This window comes from Sylvia atricapilla, chromosome 3 (assembly GCF_009819655.1).
Source record: "Sylvia atricapilla isolate bSylAtr1 chromosome 3, bSylAtr1.pri, whole genome shotgun sequence".
Lineage (NCBI taxonomy): Eukaryota > Metazoa > Chordata > Aves > Passeriformes > Sylviidae > Sylvia > Sylvia atricapilla.
In genome coordinates, this window is record NC_089142.1 from 78,801,546 (window position 1) to 78,829,522 (window position 27,977).

The window sequence follows — 27,977 nt, forward strand, 5'->3', positions numbered from 1 at the left end:
TAATTCCATCATTGTACAAAAGAAAGATATACTGCAGAATGACATGAGGAGTCAGTAGGTTCTGGTTTGGATCCATCAGAACCAGCAGCACTCCAATAGAAAGCTTTGCCAGTAAGGCTGCTGCTGTCCACAGCTCTGCAGCTGCCAGAGCTGGAGAAGCAAGTTTCCTGCTGCACAGGCTCTGCACCATCTACAGCTTCATAAGCTGAAACCCAGACCATAAATTGTCCCTTTGGAAATGAGGAAGGAGCTGCTGTGAAAGGTCCTGTGCAGATACACACTTGATTATCAACACTTACCAAGCACGCAGGGTGCCATTTCTGCTCTGGCTATGGTTTCTAAGTGACGAGCACAAATAAAGAATCCCAAGGTAATCCACTCTGGAAGCAACAATCATGTGAACAGCTACTATAGTAGTCCAATTTAAAGGTTACAATTACCTGGCACAGTCAACAGCAGATGTTCTTTAGCACCAATTCTCTACACCAGCTGAGAGTCCAGTTACATCATTATCTATCACAAGAAGGGAACTGATGTTGTTTTCAAGTTTCTTCCCTTAACCAAAACCACATAATTTTAGGACTCTTGACTACCTCTGACATCCTGTCCAGATAGATCCTGACTCAGAATTTTTAACTCTATTAATAAAGATAATAAACTAAAAATCTGAAACACAGAAAAAAGGTTAGATAAAAACAAACAAATAAAGCAAGTGATACAAATAAATTCAGTACCTGAAAATTCAGTGACTTTAGGGCAACTTCGCTTCCAGGACTCCTCATATCAAAAACTGAGTGGATTTTCACAAAATCTCTGCTAAGGTACCTGTCAGCTGCTTTTGGGTGGCCATTTACAACTGTCACATGCTAAAACTGAAAACAAGAATGAAATCCATTTCCCTGAAAGAATGCAAGATTCAGTAATAGATTTGGAAAAAAAGGATGCATAGTAGAAAAGACAAAATACATAGAACTCAGCAGAAAAGCAGATTTGCACGGTTCTTTTTATTCAAATATTTTGAGATCTGTTTTTTATGTACATATATAGGTATACATATAATACTTGCCGTATTTGGCAGCTGTTGTTTTAATGCATACAAGGTAAACAGGTACTTTTCATGATGAAATCTTGTTTAGTCTGATGAGAGGCATGAAATTCTCAAGCAGATGCTTAGCTCACTAAAGCTGTTTCTGGTCGTTATTTCCAGTTTCATTACTTTTAGTAGTTTGTGACTTTAGTCATCCAAGATTTGTTACAAGAAACACATGCTTTAACAGAAGTTTTTTTGTTGTTGCCCTTTTTTTTCTTTTTTTACTCTTCTCTTAATTGTTGTTGTTTTATTTTGCTCCATCTTGTCACATCAAGCCTCATCAGGAGATTGAAGCACCTCTGAATAATCTCACACAGAGACATGGTGGGTTTCACATGTGCACCTTTTTTAAAATAAAGAAGGGTCATCCCCTTTGCCCATTTCCAGGCATCAACAGACAACATCAAGAATTTATACAGAAAAAGCATGCCATAATGAATTTATAACACACCAGCTACAGAAATAAATGGCTGCCTTCTTTTTAGAGAAACCACAAATGATTTAAAATAAAGCAACAAAAAGCTTTTTCATATATGCTACACTTATGGAGAGGATCTATTTATTCCTGAGCAGGCTGGCAAGTATCCATTGGTGGTCAAGTGGGGGAGAGGGAGGAGAAAAAGAATTTTAAGCTGAAAAAGGCACAAAAGACAAAAATATTGAGGCCTTTTGGAAAAAAAAAACCACATTATGAGAACTATCTTCAAACCATGTTATTTTACTGATCAAAATAGTACTTTGTGATGATAAAGCTGAACATTAAAGATGATGCAAAGTATTCAGGATCAAATTTCTCTTTAACTAACAAAAGCCCTGAGGACTTTAGATGGAAAAACCTGAAGAAAACACATTTATCTCTTTAGAACCTCATATTCCAACACCTTCAGATATTCAGTATATACATTTGGATGAAGAATCAATAGGAACCCAGCCTAGAAAAAAGTGGGTTTTTAGGGTTTTTTTGGTGTTTTTAAAAAATTATTTTAAAAAACAATTGTTAGTACTTCTTACATTTCAACCTCATCTTTTAGACTGGCAAAATTACTTGCGACAAGTATTTAAAGTTGAGATTTTGGGGTACATTTCTTTTACAGGATTTGTAAAATACATTCTCATCTGTTTGAATGTAGGTACATCATCACAGAGGAGACAGTGCATACCATTTACAAGATATATTTGTAGTAAAATTCAGAGATAGACAACAACAAACATTTCAATATAATACTAACTTGGAAGCCAGGTGCAAGTTTTTCAAACTGTACATGTATTTTTAAAAAGATACTGCCTTTTAAAACGTTTATATATTGAAGCATTTTCATTAAGATCAAACACCTTTTAAAACCAGTAAAATTATAGCAGCAATATGGGAGAATATCTAAGCCACATGAACATTATTAATTAAAATAAAACCAAACATGAAATATTACATAAGTCAAATGTTTGTGTTAATACCAAGAACAAGTAACACACAATTACTTATGTCAAACCAAGAAATCTGGATTTGTTAATCTATGAACAAATCTGTTGTACAGTTCAAAGTTACCATTCACAAAGCAGTGCTGATTGCTGACTTTCACAATCACCTTTCTGGAGTGTCCTGGAGAACTCACTTTAATCTTAAATTCCAAGTCGACTAAAATCTTTTTTTCATCTTTGTTTAGGAACTAAATATGCTTTTAAAGATGGATTCCTTAAAATGAGGCTTATTTTATTTACACTATTCAAAGTTTACCTTTCCTTCCAACAACAAAATGTGCAGGAGGATTTACTACATGCTATACAATGTAAAAATAGACTTTAAAAAGTCAGAACAATGCAAGTAAAACTGTACAATGTTTGTTCCCTGCTCCAGTTCATTGCACTATTAAGTTAAACTGGATGAGTTGTCATGCCCAGATGACTTACTGTAGGATCAGAAAATCCACTCACACACAGAGGAGGTAAATGAATACTGCTTTAGGTATAGTGCCAAATGAAAAAATGCTATGAGTTATATCCAAGGAAAGCTTCTCATCACAGAAAGGAGCATGGCTATTTCTGAAAGGTAGCCCTCTTCATGTAGGACACAGAACTGCAAAGAAACCACAAATACACACTGATAAATATCAGTGAAGTTGGTCTGCCTAAAAATGTAATGTATATACTAAAATACTTAAATGTTGAATTCTACCTTATTAGTAACACAGTAAAATTGAATAATCAACTGAAACTGGCAATTAAGTTTTCAGCCTCTCTCAAAAGGTAACAAAGTGACACAACCCACTATCTTTAATAACTAGTATTATCCAGAAATGAGTTAACTAAAGGTCATGTCTTAAATAGTGCTTTTAAAAGTGTTACATCAGAAAACAGAACATTAAGTAACAGGTGATGCATGCAGTTATATTTTAAAAATATTCACTGACAATTTGAGATTCTAACTCTACTTTCTAATTCTGGTGCGTGTACTAGAATCACACAGTGGCAAGATAAGACATGTCCTTCATGTGTTTCTCATTCCTGTTTCAATGTAAGACACAAACCTCAGAGCAATCCAGCTTTCAAACCAATGCTAGCACAACACAAAAGCAAATAAAGAAGTCAGGTGTAACAATTAAACAAAAACTTCAAAGGCAAGAAAATAAATGTTCTCATTATCTGAAACACTTGCATAATTAAAAAATAGAACAAAGTGCAAATTCTTGCTTCATTAAAACAACAAAAAAAGAAAGTTTTTACTTGAAAGATCAGGTATGAAATAGCAAGGAGAAAGATGGGCTCTGCTTTCACGACATCTACATTCAGAAAAAAGAAGAAAACAATACTAGACACTTCATGCATTTTACTAACTAGCAGTGTATAGCATATTATTTTTAGCACTCTATTTTTGTCACAATTACTGTTTGAGGACAATTAGAAATGAACACAAAGCTTAGCAATAAATATATCTTATAAAATTTGCTGTAATAACACATCTGATTTCAAAGGCAAACATTTCAGCTCTAAGTACATACTTATATATTTTACATAATAGTTAGGTAAAAATTATACACAAAGTTAAATCTTTACATTTTGTAAAAACTAGAAGTAAAAAAATGGTAATCTTGAAATAATGTGTCTAGATGTGCTACCAGACAACCCCCTAACACCAGCTACCAGCAGATTTTGTCAGATATTCTTCACTACCCATACAGCATTAAAACAAGCTAATTCCCCTTCCCACAATGCTGTCCTCAGCTTCTACTTAAAACCTGCTGTGAACTCCATCCCAGCAGGTCCTCCCTGTGTTCTCATGACCCCGAAGAAACAGGAACCCCTGTATAGGCATGGACGTAGGTGAATACATCAGACCCAGGGGGATGTTGGCTTTTCAAGCTAACACTCATCAGCCTGATGCAAACAGCAGCTTCAGTCCTTCTCCAACCTCTACTGCTGTTCCCTAGAGTATTCCTGTTACTCCCAGAACATCTGCTTCTCTCTTGTGGGGCTGAAATTGGCAATTATCATTTGTGAAATTGAAGAGACAAACGACTGCACCAAGGCACTTTCTTCAGAAAGCAACCTAAACTTGCATACAGCAAAGATTACAGATGCAACCACACTATATATAATATCCATAATACTAGTAATAGAAATACTAATTTTTATAACATATAAAAATACTACTTGCATTATTGTACTTGGCAAATGAATCATTTAGAAGGAAGTCATTACATTATACACACAACAAGAAAGACTGAAAGCTTTAAAAAGAAAGTAAAAATTCGATGAGCACTGTCCATACAAACACACTTTCATCAAAGGACTTATTTCTGTTGCAACACCTAAACCCAATGCAGCTACAAGGTATGACACAAATATCTCCATCTGCTTTACAGCTTAACTAGTGCACAAAAAACTTAGCTTATCTTTCAATGGACATAAGCACAGTGTTTTCAAATCACACTGTGTTAGTTCAACCATCAAAAAAGGTCAATAGAAAGATGAGAACAAACAGCATTTAAATACTGTGACCTTACTAATCTGCCAGCCTCAGTCCAGAAGTGTGCTTTCTAAGATAAAGAATTTCAGTCTTGGTTTGCTATTTCTTTTCCTGTTAGTAAATTCATTCCTCTACCCTTTTTCAAATCTCAGTTTCTCCTTCATGACTCCTAGTGATAAAATATAATAATAATACTGATATATTAAAATACATTCAGAAAAAAAAGCACAATTGCAAATGCTGATCAGTTTCATGCTACCTTTTAAGTTTAAATCTATAAAAAATAATATGAATTATACGCTACTGGGAGAAGAACTAGAGTTCACTTGCAAAGCAAATCACTATTTCCCTTTCATTACTAAGTTCAGGATAGAAATGTTCACTGAGAAATAAGAACAAACAGAACCTCACAAAAGGAAAAAAATCCCCTTGAAAATAATTTAGGCTGCAGTAAGAGCAACATGAACAAGAAAAGATAAGCTGCTACATTGTACCAGATTCTTCACAGGGTATGTACTTAGTCTGGCTTTGGGATACTTACCTTTGAGGAGATATTCCTTACAGAAAAGATCCAGGGGAGAGCTAAATGACCCCTGGAAAGAGGGACTTAAGCATGACAAGGAAAATGATGATATTTTTAACATTTTGGGGGACACAAGGGGGCAGTAGAAATTGGGGAAAGAAGATGCTTTAAAGAAAGCAAGCACCAGAAATAATTTCAAAACTAGAAATGCATATAGAAGTGGTTTTATCCCATAACATGAAATGCACTGAGTTATTCTTTTTAATTTATTACACTGGATTTGCACACACTATGTTTTGAAGATTTATACTTCCAGCATTTCAGAAGGATTAGCTGGTTATGAAAAAAAATCTGAGATTCATCAATTGTAAACACAGAAGGTCAACAGCAGATCTGGCTGCTGAACTGTTCTTCAAGTTCCAGCTCTTGTCCAAACAACTTTACTCAATCATTATTAAATGAAGAGAGTGAGTATTAGACAGCACACACAGAGGGGGTCTGTGTGTGTCTTCCTAAACAGTCCAAATTTCAGAATTATTGGGCATTTAGTTCAAGGTATTCAAGATAATACAGAATTTGAAAATTCTACAAAACACACTGGAATTCAGAGAAAATATAAACTTATTTCACTATCCTCAGAACACCAGTCATGTGGTAAGATTTCATGTTACGTCAACAATTATGCTCAATCTTATGGTTCCATTCATGTTTCCATGTTTGCAGCATTCTTCTATTTGTTCCTTTACACTATACTAACAATAATCAGTTCTTGCTTCTGAACGATTCTGAACAACTTCTCAACAGTGACCACTAATATCTGGGCAAGTCTATTAATAATTCTGAGACAGCTTAACACCCACATAAGACTACGTATCCTAATTTTTTACATAGCACAGAACAGCAAGACAGTGCTGCTTTAAAAAAATAATCAAGAGCATGTTTGTAAGATTTTTTTCCTGCTCTTTAGAACAGAATATAAAGTTTGGAAAAAGGTTTTACCTCTGTGCAGTCAGATGTCAAACTGGATTTCCCATAAAGCTACACATATCCTAATGTCATATGTAACTTATTGTCTGCTTTTTCTGTTGCAAGACTGGAAAAAAAATGATCCTCAAAGGAACATGTACTCAACAGATTTTAATAGAAACAACTACCTTTGGTGATATAATTCACATATTCCAAAATTTCATTTCTTGATTAAAGCTTAAGAAAAAGCAATAAAATCCATTCAGTGTAAAATGAAGACAATTACCACTATACTATATGGATTATACCACTGGGTTTGAACTTCTTTCAGAAAACAAATTTAAACCCTCAATCTTCTTAAAGATTTTTACGTTGCCAAGACATTGTTAATCATTACAGTGAAGAGAGCAGAATCCTCAAAAAGTAGGTCACTCCTTTTATTTTGGAATTTAAGAAATAGGTTAGAATTTTGTGTTAAAGCTCAGCTGGAAGTTGATCTAAGTGGTTGTAAAGAATTCAACCAATCTCCTCTTAACAAGCTTTAAAAATAATGTCCAGACAATAGACTGGTGGGTGGGATTATTTTGTGCCATGCAAGCCTTGCGGGAGTTTCAGGTCAGAAGTTTTAGTGGCAGAAAAAGAACAACAGGTTACAACTTCAGAAACAACTGGAAGACCTTGCCTGTGCCACAGAATAAATCTACAGTACAAGGTAACACTGTTAGATGAGTTATAAATATTTAACATAATGTCAACATAGCATATGAAGCTTAGTTAAGGCTATATTGAAAGGAAGAGCAAAACTCCACCACAGTTCATAACTGTCTGCCACTGAGCACACAAACCTAACAAGATGAAGAAAGGCTTGTTTCTGTTCACTAAGGAAGTGGTAGCTGGTGGCAAACTGCCTATTCCTTTCACTTTGAGTGATGTGAGTGATTACTCTTCATGTTCCCACAATTTGTGTTACAAAGTTTAAAGATAACACCACCTGTTTGATCGAAGACACTGCATGATCTTTTTGCAATTGTTGCATCTCACTAGTAGAACATCCTTGGTGATTTTTAAGTAAAGAGCATACAAGAGGGCAGGAAGGAACTTTAGTTCAAGCTTCCTAGATCATCCTCTCATACATTCACATAATCTACTTTTATAAGCCTTCTTTGCTTTTAAAAAAGATTTCTCCATTTCCCTAACCTGCCAATTTCTTCTCAACATCCCAGTAATCTGAAAGTTCTTTTGGATAGCTACATCCAGAAATAGGAGCAGATACTGTGAAGAACACTGTTAAATCCAGTCACTTACTACCAGTTGTATTATGAAGAGCAAACAGTTTTAATTACCGGCAACAGTTCATCCTCTTGGGTCAAAGATTCTGCTCCACTAAGCTTTAGTGCCATCACCACTAAAAAAACCCCTTGACCATGATCCTACATGTCACACAAACAAACACATCTGTCTAATTTAGCAAGAACTTTCAGAAAAAATAAGTAAACAATGGAAAAAATCAAAGGAATCAACTGGGAGGATCTCTGCATTCTTACTGTACGTGGCAGTTCTTCAACCCTACATAATACTCAGAAATGGTTCTCTTTCAACAGGAAATCTGTTGGAGCTTCCAGAATATTGAATGGCTTTTTTCAGATTTTCTTAAGTAACAGCACACTATATGTCACCCATAACTTAAACCTGAAAGTACTTTCAAATATCTGTGAGATGAGATTATGAGAGTGACTGTAAGTTTGTGTAAGAAATACAAAAACCTTTAAAAATCATACAGAGTGAGTTAAGTCAAAAGACAGTATATTTGAAAAAAAGATGAGACTTGGAATGTATGATACCCAAGGAAGAGAAAAACTTTTTGGGGTATATGAAAATCAGAATATTATAAACATTTTGGTGGCAAACAAAATGGCATCCATCATCCTTCTGTACAGGTATTTGTTCAGATCTCAGGAGTTTGATGCATTTGCTAAACTTCAAACACTGATGAACATTGTATCATATGCCAAGAATTAAGTAAGAACATAAGCATTAGCAAGATGTAGGCAAAAATGAAGTCAGATGAAAAAAAATTTAAATAATTATACAACCTGGAAACTACCTGGAACAACTCCTTAAAGCTAAGGCAAACAGTATTTTCAATGTCTGACATTCTTTAAACACGATCAACGAGTAAGACTGAAAAAAAATTACTTACACAAAAACTTTTAAAGCAATATCTGAAAAAGGCATAGTAGGTAAATTAAACACTTTTTATTATTGATCAGAAGGTAAAACTTAGAATGAAGTTGTAAGCACTTTGCATAGCAAATGCATTATTACCATGGGCAGTTTGACTTCCAATTACTAAAAAAGCTGTCCAATGGAGGATTTTAACTATACCCATCTCACTTTGTAAGCCAGACTCCTTTGTTCCTACTGATGTCATTCAGCAGTTTGCTGTATTATACTAACACAAACAAAATAAACATATTTTATTTATGAACTGTATGCTCAGAATGCTTGGACAAAACAGAACATAAATAAGAGCTGTGTTTGATTGAAAGGCAACATAATTCACGGATCCTGTAGGATCATTATTTTCAAATACACGTTATACGTAAATTAAGTTAATTTAGAATCAAATAAAATCCCTGCTGAGAAGGATACTCACCCTTTAAAATATAGTCTGTTAACAAGCTTGGCACTTTCTCACTGTCCTCTTTCATGGCATGCAGAACTAAAGTATGAAAAAAAATCAGATACTTAGTTATAAATTAAACACAACACTTAAAAAGCAATACCTTGGAGCAGTTCCAGCTACTCATAGAGATACTACTATGAGATGTAAGAAATCTCTTAACTGAAAGATGAGAAGATACAATGAGACATCACATCTTCTCCACCTTTTCACTTGTGTAATTCTCACTAAGCTCCACAGTTCATGGATAAAGGAGTCCCATTTCATGTGGTTAATATTACAGTAAAATGCCATCAGTCATAACAACGACAAAAACAACAAGCATCTCTTCCCTATTAAAAATTCTCACCAAAAGGAAGTCAGGACATAGAAAACTAAAGTATGCTAACAACTATTGATGGGCTGGAAATCTCAGGACAGAAAAGTGTGCTCCATTACTTAGTATCTTTGATCATTACCTCAAATAATGGAAAAATGATGTGAATGATTCAATGGAAATATTAGTGGTGCTTTTGTTCCCTCCCTGAAATGGTGTTATCTGCTGTGGGTTCAAAAAATCTTAACTATATGGCCGAATTTGTCATTAACTTACAATAATGCCAAAATGCCATTTTGTGACATACATGAATGGATCTTGTCCATCTTGCCTATTTCTGAAGAAGGATAACACATGGGCAAGCATGAGTGGACACATATAAGCCTATCTGTCACTGCATAAAGAAAAACACTAACTATTCTTTATAAAGTGCTCAGGACATGACTAAAAGAAGCAAAAATACAAAATTATACTGAAAAGCAATATTTAATAAACTCAAAATTCCTCATATGAGACTCTAAACTCAAATCATAACAAGAGTTTTTTTCAACTTTTACATTAGTGTTCGCAACTATGGAGTAATACAGAGCTTTGAAAGAAAAACCAACTGAACAGCCTTAAACAGCTGCTTTACTGCCTGCCTTAACAACAGCAGAGACAGTGAGTCACAAATCTGCAACTGACTCACAGGATCAAGTTCCAACCAGCCCACAGAAATCAATATTGTTAATACTCTTTACAATGCATTTGTGCAAGACATTTTGTTAATAAACCATCAAACAACACTAAATGTTTTCAAGAGGCTTTAACACATGCTTAATAGTGTCAAGTGAAGTTTAAATATGGCAAGAGGATAAAATTTCATTGCAAGAATAAACATAAAATGAGAAATCCTTTGTTGCAAAGAAGGTACAAATTAACACCTAAGGCTGGCAACTGTAGAAAAATAAAGGGAACTTTAATTCCTACTTAAACATTTCATTTACTCTAGAAATAATATAATATTTATTTTCTCTTTCCAGGAAATAATCAATTTGTTTTACCACCCCTCAGTGGAATCACAGAACTGCTGCTGAAAATCACCCTAAGACATAAGATTCTCCACTGAGATCTGATCAAATGCATTGATGCACTGTACCATCTATTTTTAAACTGTTCCTATAAACATCATCCAATGAAGGAGATGCTACTGACTCCTAGAGATGCTCTGCTGTATTAAACCGCCTTAATAAGCAATTTTTTTTAAACACAACCTTGACTTCTTCTAAATTAGAATTAAAAAAAAATAAAATCAAACAACTAGAGGGCATAGAACTTAAAACAATTTTAAGGCTCTGGCCTAAATAAGGAAAGAAGAACAGGGAATTCAAAGCATTGTCAAAACTTTGGTTTGGATTTCCTAATTATCAAAGTTTATTAACAACAAAACCCTACCACCAAAACCACAGAGAGAAGCTATTTTAAAGGCAATCAAGTGCAATCATTATGGAACTAGGCCTAAGTATCTTGACATCCACTCCATTTCATCAAAGTCATTACAATAACCTCAATAAAACACAACAAATGTAAACAAAAAGGGAAATATCAGGCACTGTAAGATCAAACTGCATGACATGCAGCCAACATCTAAACATGGGAACATTTACTTCCTGATACATGCAGGTTTCTAGCCTTCAGAGTTTCAGACGACAGCTAGGAAACAAACTTAACATGAAGGTTCAGAAAACAAGCTGGCCAAAGTCTATAGTTAAAATCATGCATCCTTACACACATGTCCTTAGGGTAAGGGGGAAGAGAGAACTGGATGTATTCATTGGCTTTGAGCAGCCACAACTAGAAATACAATGAGGAAAGTATCAGAGGAATTTCATATACTCACTTTTGGTTAATGTTTGAAGATCCTCCACAGACGGGGGTCCATTTTTCTTCTCATAAGGGATGACAGTTGTTAAGTACTGTCAAATGAAAAACAGAGTTACTTGACAGTCCTTTCATGCAACTTTGTTGTTTGCATTTTATTTTGCAAAAAATGTAGCAATTGAAATTGCTAGCCACAAATAACCCTATTTTAGGAGAGATTAAGATTCTACCTTTCTGTCTCAGAGCTTTTATCACAGAAACCAAGGTTGTTTTATTTTTTCCAAATCATGTGGCCACTAGAAGTCATGCAGCTAACTGTCCTCTCTGAAAAGAAAATGATGCTGCCCCACAGTTAGGTGAAAATGGAAACAGATGGCTTTCACCTTCTGCTGCTATATGCTTCCAACCAAAAACAACAAGGCAAGCCTAATGAAACATAATACCCCAGAATATAAAATTTGAGTTAAATTATCAGTTTTAATAGTTGAGTGTGCTAACAGATAGTTTCAAACCAACTCCCTTTTAATTCTATTTACTGAAATGTTTAATTCTCGTCTGCTTAAAAAACAAAAACAAAACAAAACAACAAAATTTCTTAAATCTTTCAAGATTTTCACACCTGCAGTGCACCTAAGATTAATTTTCAAATTCTTGACAGAACCCTGTTAGTCTTTTATTACATGCATTTATTACATGCGACATCTTACTTTGCAGCCTATATGAATGCATATTCTCCTTAAGGAGGTCAGAATTTCAAAGGTATTAAAAATAACCGGAATTTTCCCCAGTGGAAAAGCTTCCTAAAATTTCCCTCAAGTCAATTTTTATGACGTGAACAGGAACTTTATTCTGGTCTTAGAGCTCCGAGGCAGTAGGCAAAGTAACCCTCAATATCTCATTCAGCTTGACATCTAGGTAGTTCTCCAGGCAACAAGCAGAAAACGTTACAAAGGTACAATCCTTTGTAACAAACAAGGTACAAGGTCTCCTCCTCTCTGTGGAAACATCCTCCCAGTAGAGTCAAGGGTAACCCAGCCCACGGTGAAGAGCTGCACCTTGCAGAAGGATGGTGAGGGTTGCCACACACAGCTGTGATCACTGCCATGTTTGCAGCAGGATCAGGCTCCTCACACTGAGCCACATCATCTGCCTGAAAGCCAAACACTCAGTTCAGCAGCACTTAACCAATTGTACAGGGGGTACTGACACCTCCCCAAGTCCTGCAAACACAGGGTGCTTTGCTCCCTCTCTTTTCTTTTGGCATTTTCTCATGTCCACTCCGCACAGCAGAGAAAAGTATGCAATGCTTCTCAGGAAACAATCAATTTTCAGTTTCTTTACCAGGAGATGTAACCAACAAGTATCACCAGAGAACTGTGCTCTTAATAAAATTATCAGAATTGATAGCTAGATATAAGGCTGAACCTGCCTGTGGCAGAAATGAAAGTGGATCTACCAACACAGAATTCAGATTCCTGGCTGTCTTTTCCAGCCTTCAGAACTAACTGGCATTCTACCCTTAACCTGGACAATAAAATATTAGGATATTTCACTGCACCAGATATCAACTAACCCCGTTTCCCTTCTCCTTTTTTCCTCTCTAACAGTAGCAATTAAAAACAACAAAAAAAAGGAATTTCTTAGTTTCTAGAAATACTTTCCTTCTACTCATCAACTTTGCAGCTGTAACAATCAGTCTCCATAAGAGCACTATAAAAACTCATTTCCTGAATTGCTGCGTGAAGGATAACATATTATGAAAAGAATGAAGGAGTGACTGAAGTGCAGCTTACTGACAAGACCAACTGTTAAATCTGCTGTGACCTCTAAATTTTTGAAGCAGATTTGATGACATGATAAAGCAGCAATTCCCACTCAAATTTTTCATCACCTATGAAAAGTGTCTGATATGCCTGAAAATCAAAATGAAGATGACTGTCTTGAATTTTCTTCTGGATATATGATCACAGAAAGAGCAACCAACATTTCAATGTCTTTTTTTTTTTTTTTTTTTTACTACCTTATCAGATAGGACCAGGGAGCTCCCACTGGAAGTTTCTCTTTGCACAGTGAAAATCTTTTAAGTGATTTTTACTTATGTCTCAAACACATGCACAGAAAACGGGATTAAAATTTTAAAAAGAGAAGTACCCACTATGAGATGGTCGTAGAAAGTGGCAAATACCATTAAAATTAAAAAATGGAGAAGAATTTGGAAAAAACTTCATAAACATGTCAAACTTTTTTATGTTGTAACCTTAAGTGTAGGAACTTCTGACTTCCAAGGTACAAAAAAAATTGTCTGTCCTTGAGGTTTTTTAATCACAATTCCAGATTTCTAACTTAACTCTTCCCTGCTAGGAGAACACACCTGAACGTGAGTTTATAATAACATCCTGAAAAAACCTCTCAAATTTATATTGTGAGAGCAGCATTAGAAATTGAAGATTTGATACTTGCTAGTTTTGCAACTTGTTGCAAAAAGAAGATTATACCAGTATCTCAAAAGCAGGGCTAGGGTTTGGTAATGAGACAAAAATCCTAATCAAATAAAAACCTTCCTAACAGAAAACAAATGTCATGGGAAAATGGATTTCCAGGCATAAATCATAACAGAGTTGGTATCTTTTCTACCTTTCTACCCTGTATTTCATTTTAAGTTCATATTACTTCCATGTTTTGCTTTAAGATACAGGAATGGGAATTTAAAAAAACCCATAACCACAAAGATATAGAAAAAGACAAATCAGAAGAAAAGTATGATCAACATGAAGAACAACATTAGTAAATTCACTCAAAAAATGACTGGAAGAGTTACTCAATCACTGCTATTTTTAACATATGATTATGCTACTTATGTCTACATAGGAGGCACTGACAATATCTTAGCCAGAAGTATGATGGAGTACATAGCTCACTTTATGAAATTATATGAAATTTAAAATACCTAAAGATACACATATAAATAGCTTTAATTTATGGTGAAGATAACCAAGAAAAAACAACAGCACACTGATACAGCTTTACTAGTACTGTGATAATGCAGAGTGATAAAAACTCCTGTAAGGTAAGCTCTGCGCATGTGTTCAAGATCTCCAGAGCTGAAGACAAACAAATAACTGGATCAATGTATTCATAAAATCTCACACATATACCTTGCCTGAGAAAGTAGGCAGGTCTTTGATTTCTAGCCTCATGATTGCAGAATGACTTGAAAGGAGTTGTTTCACCTCCCAAACGCCTCTGCAGGATACAACACTCATCTTCCAGACAAAAGTCTAATCAGCCTTGACTTCTAAACTACCAGTTAACTTATTGCCTCAATGGACTTCTCACCAGGGAAAAAAATAATTCTAATGGACTCCTCTGAAAAAACTGCATAAACTAAAATAGTGGGTACACATTAAATAATATGAAATATCAACATTTTGTAGTGTGCCAAAAGACTAAACAACAGCATAAGCATCAGCAGTTCACTAAAATTCAGAATGCAGTTAATAAAATACATACTATAGAGCTGAAAGAGCAGGGAAATTTTTTACTTTGAAATAAAGCATAAGAATCTTGCTTCCAAGGTACACACAACATCTGTATGATCCCCACTGAAGCTGTTTCTCTGCTCTACATTTCAGTATTTAAATAGTCAATGAAAAGACACAAACTTGCCAATAGCTCATTGGTAACCTGCATTGCACATATTTGGCTACTTTTAAAATCATGCAGTTTTCAAAGGCAAAAGACCATCCGTTTTCCAGGTGCTACTCTATAGATGTATCAGCTCTGAACATTTGAAGAAAAAAGAAAACAAAACCGTTTTTCATTATTCAAGTTGCTAACGCTGAAGGTTGAAACACTACATCTAACCTGATACACATTCTTTGACTGGTTATTAGAATTTTACAGATAATGTAAATGTTATGAAATGTATCTAAAGCGTGCATTATGCTAGAAGAGTCTTTTAGTCTGGGCTAAGAAATATGGGTTATTAGCTCAGTGCATCAAGGTATCAAGTCTTGAATCTCTTGAGCTGCTGAGGAGAGAAAGAGACTGTAGGCCGATCAGAAATCCGAGGTAGGGAGGAGTACAGATTCCAGCATTTTATCCTGCTTTTTCCTGTCTCAGCATTTGTCTTCAGCTATTGTCAATTTTCAAGATCTCAGCTCCTACCAAAAGTGCAGGCAAAGAATGAGAAAAAAGGGAGAAAATAGCCCAGCACCTGTTTCTCTCCACTCGAGTTTCCAAAGGTGTGGCGGAAGCCATTCTGTATGACATTTGAGATCCCTTCCATGCTGAAGCGCTAAAAGTAGTGAAAACATAGCAGAGAGAAAAAAAAAAAAAAAGGGACAGAGAAAAGTTCAGAAGACTATTAATCAGCATTTATCAAGACTATGAAAGACAAATGGCAAAGACAAGCTCCATAGTGTATTTCAGCACATTTCAATTTCTTCAACTCACCTACTTGATTTGCTTTTAATTAAAAAGAAAACCTAATAATGGCAGTTAAGCAGTATTCCAACACCAAAATTAATTCAAATGGAATCTCCACACTGCAGAATTGATAATAGGGACTTGCCTTTTATGGCCATTTCATTTAGAAATATAAAAAAATAGCATGTTTTGAAGTTCAGCTCATAGTAAAATTCCCTCTAACATTTGTGTTTGAACAATGTAAGTTTAGAGACAACAATTGACACCAATTTTTCAGATTTAAAGCACGTACTAGAAACACTGTTCAGAGGTAGTAATTTTCAGCTCCACCTCTTTAAAACTTTTTATGCTTTCATGCTTCCTTTTTCACAATTGAAGCAACAATTAGTATTCTCTATTTTCTGTAATTTCATAAAATGTAAACAATTAGATAATAATACACCCATATTGATTTCAAGCTCCACTGCATGGAATCATGGAATCCAAGCAAAGAAGATGTAGTATCTAATCCAACTACATATTTTTCCTTGAGCTTTGTAATCCCATTTGCTTGCTGGAGAAGTAAAAAAGAAAAATCAAAACAGTTTTGATGTTTAGCATGTGATATAAAACCAGCAAGTGACACAAACATAAAGAAGAAACAGCCAAGCTGCTGACACAGGGCAGTATGATGAGCATACCTCAGCATGTTTATCTGAATGTATTTATTTATGTGAGAGGAATAAAATGTGCTGGAATACAGTATTCTTTTACCTTCTAAAGCACACGAGGTCAGTAAAGACATCAATTTTGCTGAAGCCATCTTAACTCTTTTAAGGTATCCTACTTGAAAGGACTGGTATCTTCAAGCCCTGACTATTTTTAACTGCTCCCCAATTTCCCCTTGTGAAAGAGGTCAAAGTTTAGAAGTCTAAGAAACTAATTTGTCCAAAGATGGTATCAAGAACAAAAAAATTAATATACTTTAAAAAAAATATATATTCATTTATAGTATCTACAGCAGAACTCATTGTCTTAAGAGTGTGACACTTCTTCCAATCTTTAAATGAGACTTCATTATATTTAACAAAATGACCATTTCATACATTATTTATTAACAGAAACTCAGTCTTCACAAAGCTACTAGAGCATACTATCTGTATGCACATTCTCAGCACTTTAAAAAAAAAAAAAGAAAAAAAGGATTGTTGAAGAAAGGAGCCTTGAACCTTGTACTGCTTTCTGGGAGAGGGATCTCAAATCTGTCCTTGATGACAATGAAATCTATTTTCAAAGGAATCACACACATGCAGCTACAGTCTCACCTGTGAGCTAGTCTGTTCAATCCCTCTTAGAAAGCAACCTGACACATCTGTATCTTAAAGCGACCAAATATAAAAATGTCTTATCCTGAGACCATGTAAATTATACCTGAAAGCATCATTCAAGCTTCTAATCCTTAAACTAACCAGAACAAGTTTGTCAATCACTTGACTCGAGCTTCAAAACAAAGTAATTATTTTTCTTTCTAGGTAGAATATCCCTTTTTGGTTTTCCATGACTAGGAAGGAAAAAGGAACTATTCACTGTGCTCTTGTAAAGGGATGACAATTTTGTATGGTTTTCCAGACATACACTTTCTTAAGTTTCACTAAAACTTAGCTACACACACAAACATCTCTCATTTGACAGATGACATCAGAATCCTATTTGAGTTACCTGATATCACAGGTATCTTATACTTGTAAGTTTAGAAATAAACTCTGAAGTATTAATATTTCATTATAAACATTCATTCCTTACATTTGAAAAGCAAACCCCAAAACTCTCTGATGCTGAACTGAAGCATTCTTTCTGGGACTCAGCCAAGATCTACAAAACCACATTTTCTGCATCTCATAAGAGGCACTAAAAAATTCAAACACTAATACCTCACCTAAGTAATTTTAAATTATACTAGAGAGATAAGAAAAAAAAAATGGCATTGACAATATGACAGGCTAATAACCTAAATTTCTTTTGCTGTTTTACTCCTCTTTTTTTTCCTCTTTTCAACTTTACTTGAAAAACATTTCTTTTGTTGCTATGTTCTGTAAGGAATAAAACAAATTATCTCCTCCCTGTACATGTGCACTACCCTTTGGCATCCTTCCTGTCTCTTGTTGAATGCAGTAACTCTGCCACAGGTTAGGAGAGCCGGGGTAAGGTATTCCCTTTTTTCCTACCTAGGAACCAGCATGATCAGTAAGCATCTGTGCAACTACAGCAACAATAGTACTGAATTTCCTGCAAGACTAACACATACTAAAATTCACCCAGTGAAACCAAACAAATAAATGAATCTGCCTACTGACAATAGAACACAGAGCAGTACATCCAAAGACAGCATTTTTTGCAAGAAAGGTATGCTAGTTCCAGGCTGATTTGCAAACAGTTGAAGAAACCTTTTCTGAATATGCAAGGAGTAAAATATATGACCCTGTGAAAAAAGAAAATCTCAAAAGGAAGAGCTTAAGCCTTGTTTGTGAATGAAGGCATGGAAGCAGGAGTACCAGGTATCTTAATATAATCTAGGACACTACTTCCCATAGTGGGGAAAAAAAATTAAATGTATAAAGACTTATAAAAACTTTCTTACTGTTCCAGGCATATGACCTCTTTCTTGTTTGCCATTCTGAGGACTACCATTTTTCAGCTTCTTTTTCTTCTTTGCTGTTTCTTTGTGTTCTCGCTGTTTGTTTTGTACTTCGATGAGGACAGAAATGAAGCTGTTTTTCACTTCCTTCTCAAACTCCAACTCATCTCGTAGAGCCAGCTGCTGTACCAGTTCCTCAGAATAATCCTTAATAGCAGTCTCAATTTCTTCTAGCAGTTCATTTAATTCAGCAACAGACAATCTTTTCACTCCTACAAATAGTTAATATAAAAAGTAGTATGTCAAGATTTTAAGCATGAGAAAACTTGTGGGAGTTACAAGAAAAACGTACTCTGAAATTTCTCAAAACACAAAATTCAGTTCTAAAGCCACATAGAACAGAACAATATTCCTAAAGGAATAAACACATTCCAGAGGTGACAAGATTAGCAACAAAAAGATGGTTACACTTTCTACTTACTTCTGAGAAATCTGTGATAATCTGCAAATATGAAAAATGTGCTGACAGTTTATGCTGGAAGCTGAAGTAAGTGTTAAACTTCTGACACAACTATAAACTATTACTTTCCTCTGCACTCACTGTTCAAAGGAAAAGCCTTTCATATTTTCTGAACTATTGGATGATGCATTACAGAAAGTGCAAGTATGGCCAAGAAAATATTTTGAGGCTTGCTTGCGTTAAAAGTGAGCAGATCTTTGAGGACTGCTTTATGTTCCAGTTTAGGTCTGGCACACCCAGGAAGCTGGCAAGTCCTAGCAGTTGCTGTGTCAAAGAACATAATCTTATTTGGCACTTGAGAAACAGCTAGTCCTGATTACACTGACAGGTACAATCTGTTTAGGGACACTGCATAGATGCTTGCATTTATTTAGTTTCATTGAATTAGTATAGTAAATATCTTGTCTACAAGAATTCTTGTAAGGGAAAGCACCTACAGACAGGTGTTAAAAAAACAAACAAGGCCGCAAACTATAAAATGCTCTTAGAAGCATCAAAGGCTGTAAGTGAAATGTGAATTTTTTCTCTTAACTGATAGCAGGGAAAATTGATTGGAGAAGGCTCCTTGTCCCTTACTTAACTAAAGAGAAGGTAATCAAACCTGTTAAGACAATTCTCTGTCAAGCAGCCACAGTTTTTCAAGGTAGCTAGGGCCTTAAACTCTGTTTAAACACTGTAACAGTACTGCGAGTGAGCATCTGTGAGGCTCAACACTTAAGAACCAGCTTCACAGCCTAAAAAACCAATTATTGTAAAAACATAAGTGTAGGTTACCCAGCTGCAGTCCTGGCTGATGACAGATCAGTTGTCATTATCAAAGTCTTGAAAGGGCTGCATAGGAAATATTCAGCTAATGCAGTTGAGTGGAAACAGAGAAATTCAAGTGCAGAAGACTACATGGACTGAAACTTAGTAAGCTGAAGAACTCTCTTGTGCAATCAAGCTTTATTTTTGGACTGCCTTAATGTATGTCTTTTCCTATCAAAGAAAAAAGTAAACACTAGTGATTTCCTGCTCTAAATCCTAAATGAATGAAAATCTCTGATCTATCCTATAAAAACCAGACAGTTTCTAGGAAAAACCTGTAAAAAATTCAGAGAGATTCAGACCAATTCTGAACCACCTTCACACACTAAAAACAGGTAGCCAGAGCTTTTAATAAAATAGTGACCTGAAAGACATGAAAGCAGATTCTGCGAAACTGGTGAGGCAAAGTTAAATTATCTGCCAAAGTAACTCAAGGCATTATTTGGTCGAGACTGACCTTTAAACTATAAAGATGAAACAGACAAGATGGACTCCTGAGGCAAAGCAAAACAGATACAATATGAAATACTGAGCAAGCTTGATTAGCTCCAAACCTTAAGACATATGGAACTGTCAGAAAAGCAGGAAGCCCTGCTGAACACGATACATTTTGCTTTCACATTTCTGAAATTTATGTGTTGAGACAGTTAAGAGACCATTTTCATGGTTGGAATCTCTTCCATAAATCTGAAATGTAGTAGAAACTCTTAAGTCATGCCACAAGAGGTCGGCCAGTTTTCTGATTCTCCTACAGAGTTTGTAATGTTGACCCACTCTACAGGAAAGAAAGTACCAAGCGTTTTAAGAAAGACCAAAGTAGAAAGATCATCTATCAAATACTCTTTGTGTCCCTACTACCTTCTAGAATTCATGGTGGTAAATGGACAGATTAAATAAAATTTCCATCACAAAACTAATTAGTCACAGGTTTTTTTACATACAATTCAACCTACTACAATTGAATTATTCATCTAATTTCTCCTTTGCTTTTGTAAAGGGAAGCACAGATGATTTAATTTGAGTTAAAGATACAAAGGATATTTTTAACTTTTAAGCTTTCTGAAGATGAATGGAAAGGGAGGACTGAAAAATATGCATGGTCCCTATGGGGCAAAAAAGAAATCGTTGTCTTAGTTGTGTTACTATCTATCAAGATATGTTGCAATGACTGAAACTGTACCAAAGGTATGGTAAAGCTTTATTTACTCAACAAGCTTTCAGGAACTTTAGCTGATCTTAAACAGTGTTCTGGCATAAAAAAACTGTCTCACTTTACAGAAAATAATGAAGTTTAATAAGAAATTACCAACTTATCACTTCACCCATGAAGGAATTTCATTCCCTGTATGAATACTTGCTTTAAGTTGAAATTTTATTGAAGTATTATTTTTGTTCTTAGTCATAAGAAAGCTCAAAAAGTCCTTTATGTACTAAATCTAGGCTATCACTTCAAGACATTTTAAAAATATTTTTGAATGTAAATATTTCATAAGAAGGATCTGCTAAGAATCAAACACATGGCAAACTTATCCTTTAAAATATTTTCACTAAGAATAAGAGCAAAAATACTAAATAAATACAACTTACTCTCTTCATAGCTGTTGTTTGTACTGGATCTCTTGAGGGTCTGAATTTCCTGGGAAAGGATAGAGAGCCGATCTGATTGGGTGGGCGTTTCATCCTCTTCTGGATCGGGCGATTCCTGCATCATTTCCTCTATTTCTTCAATCACCTTTGAAAAATGAAAACCTTTATGAAAACCCTCCTACATGAAGAGCTTGCAATCTGAAGCAAAGCTGGATGAAACTACCAAGACTGGATGGAAGAGGATCAAGAGAATCATACTGACATTTCCTCCCCATCCTTGCTCCCTGAGCATAATCACACAACATTTATCGTTACATTGTAACAGTAAATTGCTGATGGCACAGCAAGCAGTGTGTTGAAACTACAGGGTTATTTCCATAGGAAGGTGCCCATGATTCTGCTTAAGAGAACTACACTGAAGAGTAAGCTGGATTATCTTTCCTGAGTATTCAGGTGAAGGAAGACACAACAACAAAAATCAGTTATGTCCCCCATTCCCTATTTCACCACATTTCTCTATGTAAAAAAAGCACCCCTTCCTCCTTCAACAAAAAAAAACAAAAACAAAAAAAGGAAACAAAAACATCAAAGAAAAACTCAAAAAACCCCTCTGAAAAACCAAAAAAGCCCCTCTGAACTGCCTGAAAATCAACTGTGCTTGTGAGAAGTTTTTTGAATCGACCCACCATCACCTGAAGCTGATTTGCATCCCTGGGCATAAGACCCAAGCCAAACAGAAAGTCATGACAACAGAAATTCTGTGCATAGATAGCTTACTCTACATCATCTAAATTATTACATTTCTACAGGCTGAAGTATTAACAAGACATCTGAGTAAATAACACAGCAACTTTTAGAAGTTTATAGGCTGTAGTCAGTGCTGAGATCTAACTCACAGTAAAAAAGAGCCAAGGCAGTTCAAGTAGTCCTGTCTCCTGTACTATTAATAACTGCGTTCATCAGAGTTCACAGCTTAACCATTGCTTAACCATTTAAGCAACAGCAAAACAGATTATTTGTTTGCTTACTAAAGCAGGATCTTAATAGACCTTACTCTCATTAACCTTACTCAGAAGAGCAATTTTCAAGGTAATTGAAGTAAATCCATGGATTTGAGGACTTTAGATACCAAGTAATTTGAAAGCTTAGTAGCAGAAACACTGATCTGCCCTCAAGTTAGGCAAAAACTTCAAAGGATTCTTGCTAACAACAAAGCCCTGTGAAACCATGAGCTGCCACACAATCATGCTGGAAAACTACAAACTCTACCATACCACTAAGATTTTGAAATTATTTTTGTTTTTTAACATATATATTTAATTTAGTAGCATTCCTGAACAATACACGGTAAGTAATACACAAAGATTTCAAAGACCCTGGGCTATCAACCTGAAGTACATTTGAAACATTTTTCAAATCTGAATGATGCAATGATATCTCCCACATTATTAAAACCTTAAACAAAGACCAAGAAGCTTAGCTTCAGCGAAGAGCAACAACAACAACAATAAATAATGATAACAGATTAAAAAACATTTACACCAACAACACTGTCTTTGCTGAACACTTCACCTGCTCTGCTGTGAAGAGTGGCTCTTCATTGATGCAGGAAACAATGATAGAATGCATATCCAACTGTTCTCTCAGCTCTTCATCATCTGACAAGTCAAGATTCAAGTTGTCATTTACCTAAAAAGCATGAAAAGGTGTATTCATATAGCTATATATACACTCCTATTGTGAGGGTATAAAATGAATGTAACGTACAACAAACAAAAGGGGAACTACCATTGAATTTTAAGAATGAAACTGAATCTTGGCCCATGATAATGGAATCAATAGTTCTTTCTGTTGAATAGCCTGGAAAATGAAATTAAAATTGCAACTGGACAGAGTTAAAACTGCTGTCAATCTTTAATGTCGGTAAATAATGTCTGTACGTAAAGACCATACACACACACTGACATGCAGATATCTACATGGGAGGTTGTCAAGTAAATTCTTGAATCTTAACTGAAGATTGACAAATGTCTGTGCGGGTTGAAAAGCCTGCCTACAATGTCTAATGTTACACAAATCGTTTACTTTTAGTGCTTCTATGGTTCCACCTTGTCACATGGAAAAAACATGGAATAAAGCTGGGAAGAGTTGATATTGAATGGTGATACCAGAACACTGATACCATCCCAGATTATCAAAAAAAAAAAAAGTGTTATTGAATATCTCAGGGTCTTTTCAAAAAGAGAAGTAACACTGTTCTCATATACATACCACCAAATCATATTCATCCTTTCAAACCAAAGATAGACATACACTAAGAGACATAAGTCCCCTCCTTAGTAAGTCAGACATATTTTATTCTCACAAAGTGATATATCCTGGTTTATTTACAAATTTGTTTCTGTACTTTGTCTATTACTAGATTCCAGCCTAGAAAAGCCCCTCGAAGCTGCAACCCCCAACATCTGCCATTTGAGCTTAACTTCTTTATCTGATCTTTGGGATAATTTACAAGCATCATGACTGGCTGTACAAAGTCCTTGGTCTCACAGCACCAGTTTTCAATTTTTCTTCTAATTCCTCCAATTTTCTCAATTCCTTCAGAAACCTTAATAGTTCTCAGATTCATTTTGAACCTGCAACCAATATCCCCAGATAGGTCATCTGTAGGGGAAAACAGAATTTGCACTTCTTCAGCCCTCAGTTGACGTCAAATGTTCACTTTTTTCCACAATTTGAATTTCAGTAACTGTGCAGTGACAAGGCTCCACTGTGACTCTCTCTTCACCTACTACACAGACACACTCCAATTAGACGTTGTTTAAATGTCTGCTTTCCTCAAATATTTTTTCATGCACATAGGATATGACAACAACGATGGGATAGTAAGCAAGGATATCAGTTTATCTAAAAGGAGAACAGTTTTCCCTCCTGACATCTCCAGAAACATTTTGAGAGACCTTTGAATACGTTTTGATAATAGAGATCGATAAATCACAAAAAATGGCATCAGCTGTAATCTGGACTAAAAGGAACATCTGGCTTTCCACCCAGCCACACTCCATGCCCCGTTCTGTCCCCCTGCTACCAGGGAATGACCCATTTAAAAGTAATCTAGTGAAAATAAAACAAACAAGGAATTGCACAATCCCATTCCTCGTACCACCATGCACAACACTCCCACCCAGCTACTTCTTTCACTGTCAGATATGTGCATAGACCTGTCATGTGAAGGAACCAAGATCAGGTGAAGTAGCCTTATTGAATTTGTATCTTCCTCTACTAAAACAGGAGGAGAAATGCTTTCTGCACGATTTCAGTAACATATTAGTAGTTCAAATGCATCAGGGAAGTGTTGCTTAGCTGTTAGTTTTCATTGTAAGAAGATAAAACAAGATATGAGCTGGTCCATATGTGCTGTCACATATCCAGCAATACTGCTAAACACAACGCAGGAGAAGAAAAGTATGTCAAATGTTCCTCACAGCCCTTACACATCAGAAGGCATGCCATGTGGAGTGAAAGCTGAAAGAACTTGAGATACATTTAATCTATGAACTGGTTTTCTCTCTACTGGCAGCATACCCAAGATTCTTTCTAATCCAGCAGCAGCACTTTACACTTTTTTACATACTTTCTTCATAACTTCCTGCAAGTAACTTTCAAAAACTCTATGAAACATTTTCTTATATATTATACTTAGCTCCTCATCAAGAAATCCATTAGTCTTCCAGTCCATTTTTCCCTAACACAAGGTCACAGCATGGCAGGGTTGTATTTTTAGTTAGAATGTAAGAATTTAATTACTCTAAAACCACTTATAAAATCTGAACAAGGAGTCCATGAAAATTAGAAGAAACACAAGTCAAATTCAAGAGATAACCATGAGACTCAAACCAAGGAAATGACTTCTAAATTCGCACCTTCCCCTACTGAACCCCTAAGTATCCTCTTCAGCAGAACAATCTTTGCTCCTGTCACAGTAAAAAGCATCTGTTAACTACCCAATGGATAGAAGCCAAAGCATTACCCGATTCTCAGTCAGATTACACACTCAGATATTTTTACAACATAACTGAATTTCACTATGTTTAAACGATAAGGCATTAATTTTTTCAGAAAACCTGTGAGATGGGAATTCCTCCTAGCTTTTCTTCCTGAAGTGTTTTAATCCACTTTTAGGATCATCAGAGGACAACCCTTTCTATAAACCTCTCTGAAGCTCTTAATTCCCTGTTCCTGCCCCAGAGAACTATTCTAACTCTTAACTAAGGCAAACAAAACAAACTCTTACACTTCAGTGTCTCCTGGGCACCTTTCTTGTTAAAGAAGCCATCTGACTGTGGAATTAGATGAACTTTAGAAAGTCCTCACTGGATTTACGAAATCAGAGTATTTCTGCCTCTTTTCCTCCCTTACCCAGAGCAGTGTTTAACATGAATCACACAGCAGAAAGATTTTATGTGAAACACCTTCTCATTTTACATTTTTTTCTATCATGCCTTGGCTCTAATGAAGAGCCATCTAAAACTAACCCTGAATTATTCCAGCCCAGGGAGATGCAAACATACATCAATGGTTCTTTGATTTTTAAAAAGCCCTCATGTATAATGGCAAGTACTAAAAATATTTTCAGCGACTTAATAACAACATTCTTTTATACAAACGCAAACAATTTTACTTCCCTGTTGAGTACCAAAGATCCAAAGAGGGTACTTCTGCTGATCAGAACTTACCCCTTTCTCTGAAAGATTCAGTGTTGGCAAATGCAAAGCTCTTGTGTGGGAAGATTTCCAGTCAACTGGCATCACGTTACCGTAATTATCAGTCAAGGCATTCCAAATCCTGGAGAAAAAAATAAAGGAACAAAAATGCAGATCTCAAAAGCAGCAACTGAATCAGCAATAACCATATTCCTAATAATCATGTATCTCTATCAGTAACCCTATTTTCCACCCTAAATATTAATCTGTAAGTTACTGGCAATAGTGTTTTAAAACTATGAGGAAATGTTTTTTGGGAAACATAATTTGCTTCCCTTTTTAAACAACAATGTATGCACAGCAGTCAAACAAAACAATAAATGAAGACACGGCTTCTGCACTAATTATGTAACTACACTCAAAATCTTTTCTGGGGGTGGATCAGCCTTTCCTTCAATGAAACTTGAGCTGAGCTATAAATTACATTCCTAATGTTGTTTAGCACAGGCTGAGTAGAAAATTCTGAGCCAAATATTTTAATTTTTTTTTTTCTTTCCATTTATAATAGAATATTGAAAATGCACAGATCAGACTAAAATTTTGTAAGAATTCTGTTTTTTTCCTGGAAGTACTCTTGCAGAGCTCAGCCCATCACTCTTCTCCTCGGTCAGTCTTCACTGTTTCTACAGCGTACATCCTCTCCGGCTGTCCTGGAGGTTTGCCCATGCAGACCCGAGGCTTGCACACGCAGACCTACGCTGGTGAAGCAGCTCAGTGTTTAACCACAGCAGCCCTTCGCAGGCTGCTTCCTCAAGTCCCCAGCCAAGCCCTGCCTCCAGGCACTGTGCTGTGGGTGGATGTTTGGAATGGTTGCCTAGCTAAGGCTCACAGGAGGTCACAGGAAAGGCCGAGGCAGACACAGAAGGGCAGACACAGCCTCATCACTGCCCAACGTGATTCATGGTTCACTGAACTTACTTCACTGCTTACACCACAGACCTAATATTTTGCCAACAGGCATTTAAAAAAAATCTTCTCTTAGAACAAGACATACTAAATTTACTATAAAATAAGAAATAAAAATATTAGTAAAATCATGTCAAAAAACTGTACAGCAGCATGGCTCAGAAAGGCTCTATTCCTCAAGGAAAAAAACCCAAACAATTATCACAGTTGCAGCTGCAATTTTGTTTTTCGCCTGGTTTCTGTACTTTTCCACGTTTAATTTCAAGCACTGAGACAGCCGGGACTTTGCAAGAAGCTAAACAAATACTAACCACGGTCATTGCACTTCAGAACAAGTACTTCTCGCTAGCTCGGCGGGGTAAGGAGCTGCGGGATGCTCACCCGCTTCCCTGGCAGTCAGGGGGATGAAGCCGGGGGCCCGCACGTCAAACCCGCGCCGCGGAGCCCGAACTGCCCCCCCTGCCCAGGCCCGGCGGCTCCCAGCTGCAGCCCCGGGGGCGGGGAAAGGCTCCGGTCCCGCAGCCCACAAGCCCCGCTGGCCTCGGCGAGGCCCAGGGGCAGCGCTCTCCAGGCCACGGCCGGCGGGCAGCCCTGTCCCCTCAGGCCGGGTCTGCTGTCCGCTCCCGCTCCGCGCCCCCCGGCCCGCACTCACTCGTCGTCCTGCAGCGCGCTCTGCTCCGTGAGCGGCCGCAGCGGAACGCGGCTCTCGCCGCCGCCAGCCCGGGCCTGCGGGGGCTCGAAGCAGAGGGACAGCTTCGCCCCGAGATCCCCGCCGCCCCAGCCGCCCTTGTCGCAGGCAGCCTCGGGGCCGCTCCCGGCGGAGGGCTGGAATCCCGAGAAGTCCTGCCAATCGCCCGGGTCTCGCTGCGAAGCCGCCGCCGCCGCCGCCATAGCCGCCGCCGCAGCTGGGGACGCGGCGCTGCGCGCTCCCGCCGCTGCGCGCTCCCGGAGGC

General features: G+C 36.6%; 1 protein-coding gene across 2 annotated transcripts; it reads right to left on the reverse strand.

The window, feature by feature from the left end:
• Positions 1–983: 983 nt before the first annotated feature.
• FEZ2 (fasciculation and elongation protein zeta 2) lies at positions 984–27,931 on the reverse strand. Of its 2 annotated transcripts, XM_066315928.1 has the most exons (9): positions 27,677–27,931; positions 26,092–26,200; positions 22,928–23,044; positions 21,356–21,500; positions 18,445–18,713; positions 15,616–15,696; positions 11,419–11,494; positions 9,197–9,262; positions 984–3,161 (listed from the first exon to the last, which is right to left on the reverse strand). In XM_066315928.1, exons 1-9 carry the CDS (start codon positions 27,913–27,915, stop codon positions 3,145–3,147), a joined length of 1,119 nt encoding a protein of 372 aa, XP_066172025.1. In that variant the 5' UTR covers positions 27,916–27,931; the 3' UTR covers positions 984–3,144. The 2 variants fall into 2 exon arrangements, with proteins under 2 accessions (XP_066172025.1, XP_066172026.1); XM_066315929.1 differs by lacking the exon at positions 15,616–15,696.
• Between the last annotated feature and the right edge of the window lie 46 nt (positions 27,932–27,977).

Excerpts from the sequence above, each read along its gene's own strand:
- FEZ2 (XM_066315928.1), bottom strand. The coding sequence starts at position 27,915 with ATGGCGGCGGCGGCGGCGGCTTCGCAGCGAGACCCGGGCGATTGGCAG. Across the intron at positions 21,501-22,927 it reads CACTCTTCACAGCAGAGCAG|GTGATTGAAGAAATAGAGGA; the intron begins GTGAAGTGTTCA and ends CATTTTTCAAAG. Across the intron at positions 18,714-21,355 it reads AAACAACAGCTATGAAGAGA|GAGTGAAAAGATTGTCTGTT; the intron begins GTAAGTTGTATT and ends AACTATTTGTAG.